Source organism: Aythya fuligula, chromosome 19 (genome assembly GCF_009819795.1).
Source record: "Aythya fuligula isolate bAytFul2 chromosome 19, bAytFul2.pri, whole genome shotgun sequence".
NCBI lineage: Eukaryota > Metazoa > Chordata > Aves > Anseriformes > Anatidae > Aythya > Aythya fuligula.
This window is the reverse complement of record NC_045577.1, coordinates 6,200,874-6,216,037: the sequence shown is the minus strand read 5'-3', so window position 1 is coordinate 6,216,037 and position 15,164 is coordinate 6,200,874. Positions and strand designations below refer to the sequence as shown.

The 15,164-nt window shown below is 57.7% G+C and overlaps 1 protein-coding gene across 2 annotated transcripts in view; it reads right to left on the bottom strand.

The window, feature by feature from the left end:
- Positions 1 to 11,778, bottom strand: part of OLFM1 (olfactomedin 1) — a 30,346-nt gene extending 18,568 nt beyond the window's left edge. The window contains exon 1 of one of the 2 annotated variants that reach the window (XM_032200626.1): positions 11,273 to 11,778. In XM_032200626.1, coding sequence (XP_032056517.1) covers positions 11,273 to 11,338 — 66 coding nt within the window. In that variant the 5' untranslated portion in view covers positions 11,339 to 11,778. Of the gene's footprint in view, positions 1 to 931; positions 1,358 to 11,272 lie in introns of those variants that run through there. The other variant, XM_032200625.1, reaches the window with a different exon arrangement.
- Between the last annotated feature and the right edge of the window lie 3,386 nt (positions 11,779 to 15,164).

Genomic DNA, 15,164 nt, shown 5'->3' with positions numbered 1-15,164 from the left:
ACGGAAAAAAAAAAAAAAAAAACTAGCTTCATTCACAACCAGCAGAGCCACTACATTAAATACTCATCCTGGAACAGCAGAGCTGAAATACGTTAGCTCTTTTCTAAGGCACGAGCATGCAGCCTGGAGGCGAAAGATTCCCATTTTTTCCTGCTCCGGGAAGACAAGGCAGAGGGGTTGTTTTCCTCAGCCATTTCCAAAGTGGCAAGACCAGCCACCATAGCAGCCCTCCAGCACAGCAGGGACGGGAGGCATCAGGCACGACCGAAATACACCGCAACTCCTCCGCTGCATTTTCCATCCCATTAACGACTATTGATTAAAGGCAGGGAAGCAAACGAGACCCTGCGGGACTCGCACCTGCTGTCCCGAGCCGCTTCGCCAGGCGACGGCGGAGCAGCGCCGAGGGAAACTTTGCAATCCCCTGGCTGGAGGCAGGGCAAAGCCCCCCCCCCCCAGTTTGCCCAGGTTTGGGGATGGATGAACCCCAGAGCAGAACTGGGGGCGCCTCCCACACCGCCACCCCGCTCCCCCATCTCCTGCCAGCCCCCGCGACCCCAAACCGACCTGACCTTGCCTGCACGGCACGGGGGGGGCACTGGCAAAGCACCCCCCTGGGTGATGCCCATATCACCCGAGGGGCAGCAGCGCTGCCTCCCCCCGGGGGCGCTGCTCTTTGCAGCGAGGGGGCTGCCGCTGGGTCTGCCGTGAGGGGGGTGGCAAGGACAAACCCAGACAGCCCGAGGGGGGGTCCCGGGGCGGGATTTAGCCAAGGAGAGATTTTGGCGACCCGGGGGGCACCCGGGTGGGGAGGGACCGGGCGGCCAGGAAGGAGCGGGGCGGGAACCGGGGCGCAGCCACCCCCGGAGGCAGGGATGCTCCGGGCAGACCCCGACCCCCCCCCAGCCCCCTCCCGGCCCCCCGCACTTACTCCCGTGCTGCGATCCAAGGTGCCGCCCGAGGCCGCCGTGAGTTTGGTGGTGTTGAGCCCCACGAGGGAGGGCAGCGTCTGCGACATCCAGTTGGTGATCATGGCCATGGTGCTGAGGACCACTCCAATCTTGAGTAAAGGCACAGACATGTCTGCGGGGGGGGGCGCCGCGCACCCTTCATTCTGCACCGGCGCCGGGCTCCATGCCGCTGGGGACGGGCTGCGCCAGCCGCCCGACCACCGCCACCGCCTCTCGCCGCCTGCCCATCGTCCAGAACCTCGCCACGGCCCTGCCCGGGGCTACCGAGGATGCTGAAGGTGCTGGAAGCGGTGCTGGAAGCGGTGCCGGTGCCGGAGTCGGTCCCGGAGCGGGGCTGCCTCCCTGCGCCCGCCGCCACCGGGCGCGCCCCAGCCGGAGCGGAGCGGCTGCAGGAGGAGGGACGGGACCGGGAGGGAGGGGCAGGGTGGGTGGAGGGGAGGGGAGGGGAGGGGAGGGGAGGGGGGGAGAGCCCAGCCAGCCGGAGAGGCTGCGGAGGGCGGGTGGGAGGCAGAGGGGAGAGAGGGAGAGGGAGGGGAGAAGGGATTTGGGGAGGGGAGAAAAGGTTTGGGGAGGGGAAGGGGGAGCGGGGATTTGGGGGAGGGCAAGAGATTTGCTTTTGGGGAGGGGGGCAGGGGAAGGGGAGAGGAAAAGGTTTAGGGAGGGGGGAAAGAACAGGGGAGAAGGGGATGGATTTGGGGAGCGGGGAAAAGGAGTTGGGGAGAGGAGGAAAGATTTGGGGAGAAAGGGGAAAATTGGGGGGGGGAAGGGGAAAGAGCCGGGGAGCCGGTACGATGTGGTGGTGGGGAAAAGGAGCTGGGGAGAGAGGAAAAGACCTGGGGGGGGGGAGAAGGCGGGAGGAAAAGAGCCCGGGGGGGGTCGCGGGCGGGTGCCGGGGCCAGGGGGCGGCTCCCCGCTGCGGCGCGGCGCTGCGGTGCCCCCTGCCGGCTGCCGGGGGGGGGGGGGGCGTGGGGAGCTGCGGAGCCAGGGTGCGGGAATGGGGGGCTGGAGGGCGAACAGCCCCCTCGGGGACCCTATGGAAGACCCCTCCTGGCCGAGAGGCTGCTTCTCCGGGGGACAAAAGGGAGCTGCTGGCCACCGGGGGGAGCCAGGAGCAGCCCTCTGGAGCCGTGACCCCCCTGTAAATACTCAGGTGCAGGGGGCTCCCCGACAAACCACGAGGTGTGGGACCCAGGGGAGGCACCTGGTGGTCTCCAGGCCCGCAGTCCCCTTCCCCCTCCCCGGGTTGTGGTGTATCGGAGCATCCCCCACGTTCCTGCGTGCCCCCTCGCCACGCTGCAGCCTCAGCCCGTGGCACACCACGCAGGAGCTGAACCCCAATATGCCAGGCAATCAGCCTGCCCTCCAGCTGGCAGTGCCACCCCTCGTGCTGCTCTCGCCCCACTCCCAGCAGGCAGGGTTGTATGGCCAGGGGAGGTGGGACAGCACTGGGTGCCCCCAAAACATCCCCCAAACGTCCTGCAGTTGGAAGAAACCTGGTTGCTGTGCCTGGGGTGGCTCGGAGGCAAACCCCGATGAGAAACCCCGTGGGCTGTTAGACTGAACAGGGTGGTGGCTTTGCCCCATGCAGCTCCTCTGGACCGAGACAGCACTCATTTGTGCCCCCCCCAAAGGGGTTTGCAGAACCGTCCCGGTGGCTTCAGAGCCAAAATTCCCCAGGCAGCAGAGAGCTGAGGTACCCTGCACACCCACCCTAAGCAAACCTTAACCACTCAGGGAAAAGTGAATTGTGAAGTCGATCCCCTGGCCCTCTCCAGAGGATAAAAGCGATGCCCCTTGCTCCACCGGCACAGCACCGGCCTCAGCACAATGAAGCAGCCACCATGGCCCTGCTCCAGGACCCCCAGCCTGGCTGGGCCCCACTGGGGTCTGATCAGACGAGGTCCAAATCTGCCTCCTCTGGCACCATTCCCCACATGGCACAGCTCCTGGGAGTGGCGGGTGTCACAGCTGTGAGAGCACTGAGGAGCACCCCAAAGCTGTGAACCCCCAGGATTTCCTTGCCATACAGCGCCCAGACTGGTGTGCACAGCAAATCTCAAATGGGGAAGCAAGAAACTGTGCCCTAAAATGCATTCGCAGCAGAGCTGGCGTGTCCCTAAAGGCACCTTGCCCCTGGCTGGGGACCTTGCCCTTAGCTTGGGATTGCCCCAGTGCCCCCCAGCACTGCTGCTCTGGGCAGAGAGACCAGGGACGGATGACAGCAGAGTGGAGCTGTTTCTGCAGCGAGCACGAGGGAGTTTCAGGGAAGCACTGAGTGTACATTCAGCAAGTCCACCAGGTGGAGAAAAAGAGATGAGTTTGAGCGTGAGCGCGGATGCCAGGTCGGATCCTGCCCCTCCGGCAGTGCAGCAGCAGAATTGGATGCTGTTAGCTGGGTGGCACTGCCTGGTGCATGTCAGGGCTGCGGCATCTGGGATGCAATTCCCTTTCCTCACTGCCCAGCACCCTCAATCCTGGCACCCCTGCCTTTTTCCCCACTGTTCAGGACAGACCAGCGCTAACCCCGGTAAGGCAGCCAGCCGACAGGTCCATCTGCTGTGCTGAAATCAGTGAGAAAACCACTCCTGCCCTCTGGGTCAGAAATTGTCCTGCTCAGGGCTCCTGAATTAGCTAAACTACTTCGATCCCATGAAATGGGCTTTACCCAGACCAAGGTTTTCCTCAGGTTTTGGGGCATCCCTTCCATGGCAAAACTGCTGTCAGCTTGTGCAGAGTTGTGCCTGTGAAGGGGGTCAACACCAAGGAGGTGTTTCAGGCTCTGCAGGACCAGGTTCTTTAGGCAAAAGCCTTGCATGACTTCGATATTTTAGAAAAAAATCGCAGCTCCTGTTCTGCCTCAGTTCGGCCTGTGCTGCTCTGAGCAGGTGCTCGTGCTGTGCTCAGACCTTGGTGGCTGATCTCATACCGTGTAAAACACCGGAGTGCTACGCTTAAATCCTCCCAATGTTTGTTTTGAAGCTGAGTTTGTAGGAAAAGTTTGTCCCTCGTATTTGTCTACTCCACACACATACAAAGGACTTAGACCTACAGACCCATTATTAATTAAAGTAGTATTCACTGAAGGAAAAAACACCCCTGTGCCCTGCTGGGGATTCCACCAGAACTGAAGAAACATTCCTTTCCACCACACACACCTGATTTCATTCATGTGCCCTTCAAATGCAACGATTAAAGCTTCTGCAGGCGGGGACAGCAGGGCTCAGAGCCACTGGCCCCTGCCACGCAAGGAGGGGCCCAGCACCAGGACCCCCGTGCAATTCCCCAGCCCACCCCCAGCAACCAGCAGTGCTGCTCTGGCCACTTGGCGTGGAGCCCTCTGCGCTCAGGGGGAGGCTGCGTGTGTGGAAACGTGGCAGAAATCAGTCTGAATTTGCTGCTTTTGCTTCCAGAATTCGTGAAATAGCCAAGAGAAGCAGGGTCCTGGGAGTCTTTGCTGCTAACATAAGGGGCATTAAGGGAGGGACAGCATGAGACCCACGGTTCTCTCACACCTTTGCAGAAAGGTCGGTGTCTGGATGCGCTGATAGCTGAGCAGGGTGGTGCTGAGCCCTCAGGACCCAGCTGTGCCTGCAGAGAACCAGGGCCCTTCTCCATGGCAAGGCCACACAAGTTTAGCCCACAACATTGGGGTCAAAGCAGGACCTGGCCCACAAGAGGTCCCCAGGAGTGCCTCCCTTCTCCTTTCTCAGGGATTAAAGGTTTTCAGAGGCGAGAGGCAGTGCTGGCTGCTGGGCTCGGAGATGCTGCTGGTCACCCCGGGCTGTGCTAGCTCGTGGGCAGCAGGAAAATGACTTGGGTCACCTCCATGCCCAAAAGCAAATGACCTGCAGATGTGGAAAGCGCTTTCCTGCCCCAATGGCTTGCCCAGTTTTAAGAGCCTAGCACGAGAATAAAACCAAAGAAAGCAAAGGCAACAAAAAACAGTGAGGGCACGAATCTGCTGTAGGAGCCCAGCATTCACTGATGGGCCTTCCAGGATGCGGCCCTTAAAGAGCAACTTCCCACCGTAACATCTGCTGAAATCTCCTCAGTGCCAGTTTGCCAAGCTGGTTGAGCTCACCTTTCTCCTGATCGCTTTGCTTTGTATCACCCAGGGCATCGCCTCGAAAAAAAAGGCTCCCGATGTTCCTGAGTTCTCCCCGTGCCCTCCCTCCCTGCAAGACCCGTGCGCTGCTGTGCACCTCGCGGGTGCCCCGAGGAGAGGAGGGCTGCTGGCAGCAGCGAGCAAACAGCAGGGGAGGACGAAGAGTTGGGGAACAAAAGATGCTGCTCACACGCATGTTTTCTGAGCAAGGACAGAAAGAGAAAAGCAAAAAAGAGAGTCTTCCGAAAGAGCTGCTTGGGGGAAAATTCCACCACTTGGTTTGTTTTCCTGGGGCAACGCAAAACGGGAGCGGGTGCTGCAAGGAGACCCACGAGGGTCAGTGTCCGCAGAAACCCCACGCGTGTGCATGTGTGTGCGTGTGTGTGCGTGTGCACACGGCGGTCATTGTCTCCCTCTCCTGGCTGGTTCCGAGAAGAGGTGCCGAAGTCTCCGCCACCACCAAGCTTCAGTGGAGCTGGTGCCCGCAGACCCCAAGCAGAGCGCTCCGCAGATGGCACGGGGAGCGAAGGGGGCTCCCTTCAAATGCATACACCGAATTTTAGCAGCCTCAGCTCTTGCTGTTGCTCCCAGCTGGCTCAGCTCAGCTGGCACCCGGCATCCGCAGCAGGGACTGGTCCCATTGTGCTGGTTGCCCACAGCACCCAGGGCAGGGCCCAGCACCTTCCCAGTGTCCAGCAGCTTTCTGGAGCTGTGTAACCTCAGGGATTCTGCTTTGGCACTTGGGTTAAGGGTCTTTTCTTCAGAACTCGTCTCTGTAGATGCTGGACAGGCTGTGAACCCACCTCTGGTGGTCTTTGCTGACCCCTTGCATCCCTCCCGGCAGCCTCTTGTTCCTATTCCTGCCCCACCTCTGGGTGCTGCAGCTCCTGCAAAGCCACGGGGACTGTGTGCAGGTGGGAGAGCAGCAGGGTGGAGGGGACCCACCCTCTGCCTGCCATCACACACGGATGGGGAGAGCACCCTGCGAGCCAGGGTGAGGTGCTGAGCTCCCTGGCACCAGCGGCAGAAAGCCCTGGGGATGCTGAGCAGCTCCGCAGGGCCTTTGGGCTGAGGTTAAGGAGCTGTCAGGGCTCTGAGCCCACCCCAGCATCACATGAGGCATCGCTGTGCCCCCCTGGTTTCTGCCTGGCACTCAGGGGCTAAGGGGACAAGGATGATGTTCCCCTTCCCTCAACTTGGTGAAAGTTCTCCCCCTTCCCTTGCATTCCCCATCACCTGTGCTTGTGGCAGGGGGTATCCAAAATCCCTCTGCACCGGTATATGGGCACTGAAGAGCTCCAGGTCCACATTTCCTTGCCCTTTTGGCCATTTTTCTCACTTTTGGCTGTTTTTGTCAGTCATACCAGCTTGCCTCAGCCCTGGAGCTGGATGCTGCCATCTCAGCACTGCACCAGCACAGAGCTGACTGTTCTCTTCCCATCATGGGCAGGTTTTGGATGGACAGACGGGGAAAGCAAAGAAAGAGAACAGCACTTAAAGACCCCGAAGTGCTCTGGAAACAGTGTCCCCAGTGCCCCAGGTGGCAGCCAGCTCCCAGTGCTGCACCTTACCCCTAGAGCAGCCACATTTGGGGTCAGGCAACCCAACGTGCTCCAGAGAGTCCCTGCAGGAGCTGGGACACCTTCTGCACACAAAACTCTCCCTTTTGTTGTCCCTTTGTTTTTTTGGTATTTCCCTTTGGTTGTCCCACGGCGAGTAGAAACGCTCTTCTGCAGGAAGAAGACGCTCTTTGTGTTACACTGCAACCGAATAATCCCCTTTGCAGGTCTTCACTTCGCTAAATCTGTGTTTAGCTAAAGCTGCTCTTGACATTAAACCCGTGCTCTAACAGAGTGCCAGCACACGTCAGAGCCTCTGGGCGAGAGCTGAGCCCATTAAAGTCGGCACAGGTTTCAGCGGGCTCCTGTTACTCCAATGTTTTGGTTAGGAAGGATGATTATTTTTTGGCATATCTCCCCGGGTCAGCCGCACGCCTCCAGCCAGAAAGTGCCTGTGCATCGAAAACTTGCTCCGTGCGCTGCTTGCTTGGAAACACGGCATTGTTCTGGGCAGAACAGTCCTAGACCGAGGGCTGGGCCATGCTCTCATCCTGCTGCCCATCTGCCCAGGAGATTTTTTTTTCCAATTTTGGCTGATTTTGGATGCTGCCTCCTGGCTGGGATGGGAAAAGGGGCTGGAAGCCAGGACGTGGGTCCTGAGAGGGGAGGAAGCTGCACAGGGCCAAAACCCCAGACAGAGCCATCAGGAGGCAGGGACCGGGGCTCAGCTCTGGGACAGTGGCAGCGAGCGGTGCCTATGGCCCATAAAACAGGGAGAATCAGGATTTTGAGGCACTCTTTCCTTGTGGTCAGGATTTCCTGCTGCTAAGGCACAGCTTTGGCTCCGTGCCTCAGTTTCCCCAAGTGCAAGCTTCAGGAGGAACAGCAGGACCAAATCAACCTCTCGGGTACCCCTTTCCAACCCAGGTCTCCCAAAGAGCCCGACGGAGACACCTGTGGGCAGCACACACCAAAGGGATGCTCCTCGGTGTCCCTGTCCCTGCCCTGCTCCCGTTTGTTTGTGGCTTCCCCAGGGCAGAGCCGAGCCACCACAAATCACTCATAACCCAGGAGTTCACTGCTGCCACAGCCGGTGCAGCCTACAGCCCGCATCCATCTAATTCACTCGGATCGTAATTAGTTTTGTATTACTTTCCTCAGTGATGCTAATACTGATTACAAGGACTGATAACTTGAGCAATAAATACAACCCGGGGCTGAAAATTACCTTTCTTTTTTTTTTTTTTTTTTTTATTGGTTAAAGCCGAAGTTGGCGAAATGAGACACAAATTGGTTTATGAGATGAGGCAGCTGCCTCCTGCTACAGGCTGCAGATTTGCAGCTTAATCCTGCCACTTCCACGTGTGCCTCCCTGCCAGCGGGGGGAAGAGTCTGGCCACGGGAAGGTCCCCGTGGGTCCCACGGCTGGGCAGGGGGCACTGGGACACAGCAGCTCCAGGGATGGGACATGCAGGCACATCCCCAGCCTGGTGGGGCTGGCAGCTTTCCTCCTTCCCCCCAAAACAGCCCTGAGAGACCCAGCGAGCTTCTAGGAAAATCAATGGCAAAATTATTTTTCTTTTTGTCTTGCCAAAGCCCTAAATGTTTAGTCCCTCCCCGCTCCAGGAACCAATTTCTTCCCCTGTGGTTTCAGGGATTATTGGGTATGGGAGCGTCAGGGCGCCGGCTGCCCTATGAAACTTTGAGGAACACAAAGAGCTTTCCCTGGAGGTGTACAGTCAAAGGCAGCCAGAATAAGGAGGGACAAAATGATGGGGTGGACAGACAGAGAGCATCCTGCGCCCCTGCTTTTGCTACAGCTTCCCACACCCGCCATCCTTCTGGCAGCTCTGCCCTGCACGTTACAAGCAATGTGGGGGGGCAAATCCTTAGAGTGTAGGTTGGCTCTGCTTGCTCACGGCCACCCAGTGAGCTGTCCTGGGCTCTCCTGGAGAAGAGGACGAGGACAGAAAGCCCCCTGCTTTCCCCAGTAAACCCCTGCTTTGGGCAACGGGAAAGAATCCCAGAGCATCCTGCAGGTCTCACTTGTGCTCCCCCCCCCCAGCACTGCCTGCTGGGGGCACGCGGGGGCTCCTGCAATGGGTTAGGATGGAGGGGAGCGTGTAAACCTACCACCCACCTCAGGCAGGTCCCAGAGCTGGGGATGCAGCCTGCAGCGAGTGCATCCCCTCTGTGCTCTCAGGACACAGGCATCCTCCCTCCCAGCCAGGCAGATCATCAGAGGATGCTGAAGCGCCAACACACTGAAGATAATGCCCTCCCCACCACGAGAAAGGCTTTTCGGGCATCCAGCATGGTGCTGGCTGGAAGGACAGCCACGTGCTTGCCCTCTGCAGCCCCTTTAAACAGCCACCCCCCTCCCCATTTCTATCCTTCTTGCATGCTGGCCTTCCCATGCTGCTGCAAGGAGGGAAAGCAGCGGCTTCTGCACCATCAGGGAACGCTGCCTGAATCAAAAACCCTCTCCCCCCAAGCCTCGGTCCATCCTCCCCCGGCACGGGATCCCTGTAGGGGCAGGCAGAGACTCCACGCACATGATGGAGATGTGAAGCCGGCCCCGAACTAAACGTGGAAGACACGGAGCTGGGCGGTGCCTGGGCTGAAAGGCGTATTTGGGGATTGCATCTGGCAGCTGTGCGACTGAAATGAGATGCTAGAACTCGGTGAGGGCTCTGCAGTGCCAGGCGAGGTTGGTGAGATTGCTCCATGGGGCCTGGCAGGAGGTGGCTACCTGCAGGCACTGAGCCCTGGCTACCCCTGCGAGCCAGGAAAGTGCCCTGGCCAAATCCAGCTGGGCAAAGCCACAGCTCCAGCAGGGGCTTCAAGCCTCTGCTGGTGGCAGGGCAGGGCTGGGAGGTAGCCAGCAGTGCTCAGCTCTGCTCTCAGGGGGTTCAGTCGCCGCTCCCACCCTGCTTTAAAGTTGGTTGAGAAGTTGGCACGCTGCGCTCACGGAAAGGAAAGCAGGAGGAGGAGGAAGTCACCAGGCACAGAGGCATCCTCAGAATGAGAGGTGGTAACTCAGCATCCGTGCACGAACCACCGGAGCAGAGCAATGGGGACTGACAAAGCCAAAAGAGGGGTGGCAGCACCCAGAGGGGTGCATCAGCGGGGTCCCCACACCACAGCCACGCTCCCTGGGGCAGGCGGCGATGCTGGGGGGGGGGCAGCAGGGCGAGGGGTGGCCCCCACAGCACCACTTTGCTTCCCCACACAGCTGGCCATGCCCTGGGCCGGGTGCTGAGCCCCCTTTTTGCTGATTTCTGAGCGATGCTGGGGGATCGGCGGCTGCTTTGTCCGGCACGACGCATGCGCACTGCCGCGTGCCTCCTCTCGCACACAATGGGCTTCTCTCGGGCACTCACTTCCAGCTCTCCTTCCTTCATCCAGAGCCTGGATGTCTTCCCTCACCCCCAGTGAATTATTTCGCCCCCCCCCCCCCCATCCCTTCTCCGGAGGGCTCCATGCAATTAAGGCAGCTCTTACTCGAGCTGTTTCATCCTGGGGGCAGCAGAAATACTCCGAGGGTGCAAAGCCCAAAGGCTTCAGCTACAGAAACTTCAGCACTAGGGCAGCGACAGGAGAGAGCATTGTCAGCAGCAGAAAGGAAGAAATAATCTACATAAAGCATCCAGGATGAGAGCCCAGCTGCTAATTGCTCCTACACTAAGAAGCCTCCATTCCTCCCCTATTTATAGCGTCTTTTTCTTTGCTTCTAGGCAGCACCACAATTAACCCCACAATCTAGAGCATCCTCTTGCAATTACTTTACTTCATTTCCCACTGTCCGTAGGAAATTAAAAAAAAAAAAACACAGAACACAACCTCGCTGCCTCCCTCTCCCCAGTGATGCTAAAGAAGTCAAATGGAGTTTTTATTTCCACTTGCCAGGGACGTGGCCGTGTGCCTCCCCTCCTGCTCCTTCCTCCCCCCCCCCCAGCCCCACTACTCACTCAGCGCAGGGGCCAGGAAAGTAAAGGCGAGCATTAAAATCCGGTGAGGAAAAAGAGGGGAGGGCTGAGAGGGGGGCAATAAATAGGATGCTTCTCTCTCCCCCACAAGCCTGTCACAGATGGAAGCGTTGAGGGGTGCTTAAACGTCCCCTAAAACCCGGTAAAGCTGCCCCCACGCCAGCAGCTGCACGGGCAGGGATCACCACGGGGCACTCCCAGCACGTCCCCGTGGGGACACCACGGGGACATGTGGGGACACGGGACACGCAGCCCCAAACTTCACCAAGCCGCACGCAGCGAGGGGCCACGGAGCCCCCCCGACCCACAAACATGAGTGGGGCTGCGGGGGGACACCGAAGGGCCCCATGTCCCCCAGGGGGGCTGCGGGAGAGCCCCCTGCCCCTTCCCCACCCCGTGCAGCCCCTCTCCTCCCCTCCCCAAACCCCTGTGCCCACACCCCCACCCTGTCCCCCCCCCGGCCCCGCTGCAGGTGCACCCAGGGCACGGGCTGCAGCAAAAGGGGGGGTGGACCTGAGGGTGCAATCCCCTACTCGAGGGGGATAAATTCTTTTTATTTGCGCTCTCGAGATTTAGCAGAAAATGGCGTTGGGGAGAAAAAGGTGGGGATGGGGAGGTTGGAGGAGAAGAAGCAAGAGCGAAACCTACTTGAGTGAGTTCTGTGCCCATCAGGATGAGAAAGAAGAGGGTCAGGAGCTTGCTTGCCGGTTGCATGTCTCGCACCCCGCTCTAGGCACCTTGCATGCAGATCGCCTCCGCTCCTCCCGGCGAGCCTCCCTGTGCCGATCGCCGAGCGCCTCGCTGCCTCCTCGCTCCCCTTTATTGTACGGGTTGTTTTAATTAAAAATAAAAATAATAATAGAGACAAGATGCAATTAAAAAAAAATAATGAAATAAATCGGTGATTTTTTTTCCAGGCGGCTCTCAGCACCCCCAGGAAGCAATGCAAGAAATCTGCTTAGCAGAGCCTTCACTTTGCATATTTATTGGGATCCCAGGTTCTCTCCTCTGCTCTCTGGCAATTTTTTTTTTTTTTTTTTTAATGGCTCCCCAGCTCGAAAGACATTTGCGAGGAGAAATTCACCGGAGCACGAAACGATTATCCCTGCTATTGCCAAAAGTTTGCCGTGAAAAGGGGGAGGGGGGGGGGGTGATGGGGAGAGGACAGGGATTAAAAAAAAAAAAAAAAAAAGAAAGGAAAGGAATTGGTAGGGCTGGCTACTGGCAGGGGATGGCTGTGGAACAGGATGTGACATCAACTAAGGCGGGGGAAATTTAACTAAACACGGCAAAGGGAGAGGGGGAACGGGCAGCCGGAGAGCGGGAGGCTCACGGATGGGGTGGGGGTGTTAACCCCCTCCCCACCAGCACCCCGGGGCAGAGGGGCTCCAGCACCCGAAGTCCCAGACCCCCAGGCGAAGATGTGTGCCCAAATCAAACCCTCCCAGAGGGCTCTGGACACCTCTGGGAGGCTCAGACCCAAGCTCACGGCAGCAGTGGGGTGGCCGCGCTCTCGCTCAGCATCCTCTGCGCCCACCGCCCTGCCAGGGCTCTGCTGGTGGTGCCCTTCCCCTCCCCTAGGGACTCTTCCCCTCCCCAAGGTCCCTAGGGGCTGTGCACCCCTCATTTCTCTCTCACGTGCCCTCTGAATGCTTTCCAGCCCACGGTTTTCCCAGGACCTCAGAAATGCTATTAAGTCTCTTAGGACCTGGCACTGCAGGTGCTAAGCATCACCTCCCTGCCTCAGAGGTGAGAAATGCAGTGCAGAACTTCTCTTAACGATCATCAAATGCATTAATAGAAATCGCTTGCTACCAGCCCCCAATTAACAGAGGCCCCACAAGAGGATTTTCTTTCCTTGATTGCTCATTGCAAAGGTTTTTTTTTTTTTTTTTTTTTTTTTTTTTTTTTTTCTCTCTGCAGCCACGTGGCACCAGTCACTGCAGGAGGGGTCAATGGGCTCCCCATGGGGATGAGCTGACACAGGGCATTCCCACATCCAGGGATCATCAGGGGCAGAAGTCAGGGAATTTGCAGCCCCCTGACCCTGGGCTGAGGTCCAGCAGGGACAAACAGCCAAGAAAATAATGGAGAAAAGCTTCAATGCGTTGCCATCAGCAAATGGCCAGGGGAAAGCTGGGCTGTGGGCATGGCTGCTGTGGGTTTCACCAGCACCATGCATCAAGAAAATCGAGAGATTCGTTTAGGAAGAGCTCAGAAAAAGGCACTCCAGAGAGCAGCTGGGGGAAAGCTGGCATGTCTGGCTATCCAACATAGATCTCTCTTTAATATACTTCCCCCAGCACCTCCCTTTAAGGTCAATGCTTTATAGCCCATAAAAACGAAGGACCTTTAAAGAGCATTAAGCTCCCCTTGACTTTAGCAGGAGGAATGCACAGAGGCCAAAAGCATCAGTCGCCCAATGGGATCTGAACTCATCTTCCCCTGGCACCTTACCTCGGGCATCACCTGCCCCCATTGGGATCCCATCAGGATGCCCTGCCCAGGTCAGCTCCAGCCCAAGGCAGGGGAAGGCTAGAGAATTACTGACAAGTGGTACCAAAAATACTATGAAATGGCATTTTTCCCAGGAAAGCCACAGCATGCTCCCAAAGTGGCATCTCTTTTCTTTTCCCCCCTCCTTTGCTTTTATACACACCCAGCTTCATTGACCTTCATGGTAATAGTCATGGCTTGCAGCTGGGTAAACGACAGAAGCATCAGCTGTGTAATTTGTCTTAATTTATTCCTCTTTTACACTCTTTCATAATCAATGTCAAGAACCTAGTTGTAGAACTTAGGCTCTGGGCTCCCAAGGGTGAGGCCCTGCAGAGCCACCCTCCAGCCCTGTCCCTCGGAGCTCCCCTCCCAGGACGTAAATCACAGAAACCAGGAGAAATGAAAGGAAAAAACGGGCCCGGTGTGACACAGCCCAGGAGCCTGGGAACAACCCAGATCCTTTGATTCCTGCGGTGCCTTAACCAGACTTTGAAAAATACCTCCAGAAAGTTGGAAAAGGTTCAGAGCCGTGAACGTTTCGGGGTGTGGAGAACCTGCCCGTGGCGCCAGACTAAAGCAGCGCCAGCTCTCCCACCAGCTAAAGGCAGTGCTGCGAGGAGGCGGCCTGGGGGGAGCTTTCTATACATGAAGGCTCTTTTATCTGATAAAAAAAAAAAGAAAGAAAAAGGTGAAGCTGGAGTCCACAGTGTGGACTGGAAGTCGGAAAAATTCTGGTTAGAATTAGGCCCTGTTTTTCCCTCGGGGGAGGATAATCAGAGTGTGAAACCACCCGGCTGGAGGCACGGTGCCTCCGCTGCTTGGCACAGTTAACTCGGAGCCAGGAGCCCTTCCCAAAGAGGCATCCAGGCCCCTCCAGAATTACAGTGCAGTCAAGGAAACTGCTGTGCAATGCAGGAGAGCAGATTACAATGCTTCTGGATCAATAAGTCACAATTTTGGCCAGTGCTCTGCTCCCTGGAGCCTGCTGCCCCCCTGCCCTGGGTGCTGGCATGGTGTGGGCAGGGGACGGCCGTGGTCCTGGGCTCTGCAGGAGGGCTGAGCTGGCAGCAACATCTGGAGGGGAAAAACACACATTTCCCTCTTCCAGTCTTGACTTGAGGCTGCTGAAACTGCCCCGGTGTCCCACTGAGCTCCTGCCTGCCCCTGGGAGCTGGGTTTGGGCTGCTTCGGTCCCTTTGCAGGCGTAGCAGAGCCATGTCCGTGGCTTTCTCTGCAGAGGGCTCTTCATTCGCGTGGCCTACTTCTCTCTGCCCTTTGCTGGGATCTGGATCTAAAGCACAGAACTTTCTATTTTCTCCTGAAAGAGCGGCGGTGTCCCTTGCTGTGAGCTTTCCTGGTCCTGCCATCTCCTCTCGCCTGCTGTTACGGCTCTTTTTAAAACCTCTCGTGCAGCCAAGTGCCTCTCGCACGCTAGGATCCGGCTTTTCCTCCCCGCTGGGATGAAGGCTATTCCAGGTGGGGTGAAAATAGCTTCTGCGATGCTTTGTTACCTACAGAACGGCACATTTCAGACAATTTTTTTCAAAAGACCTAATTTCACACTCATTTGTCACATCCCCTGTGTATATTCACTGAAGGCACCTCCCCATCTTTTTTTTTGGGCCCTTTCCCTTGAAATATTGGTGTCAGGAGTGCCAGGGGGAACGTTTAGTGCAGGTGTGGCTGCCAAAATGCTCCTTAAGGACAAGCCAGCTGCGTGCTGCTCCCTGAAAGGGCCTTTCCTGCAGAAAGTCACAGGGAAACGAATATTTTCCACACTGTGGGTGCCTGCTCCACACCTGCACATTTCTCTGTGTGGATACCAAGGGACATCCCGTGCAGAGGGGGGCTGCCCCAGGGTCACCAGCCTGGGGGGCTTTAGAGGATTCGCAAAACCAGGGTGGGGGGGGAAGAGCTCTGGTAGCCCTGATACAGCCAGAGGACAAAAGAAAGTGAACTCAGTGGAACAGGAGACATCTTCAGTTTGGGATGGTTTGGATGAAGCTCTGGAGACTCTCAGCAGCCCCAGGCTGGCTGTGAT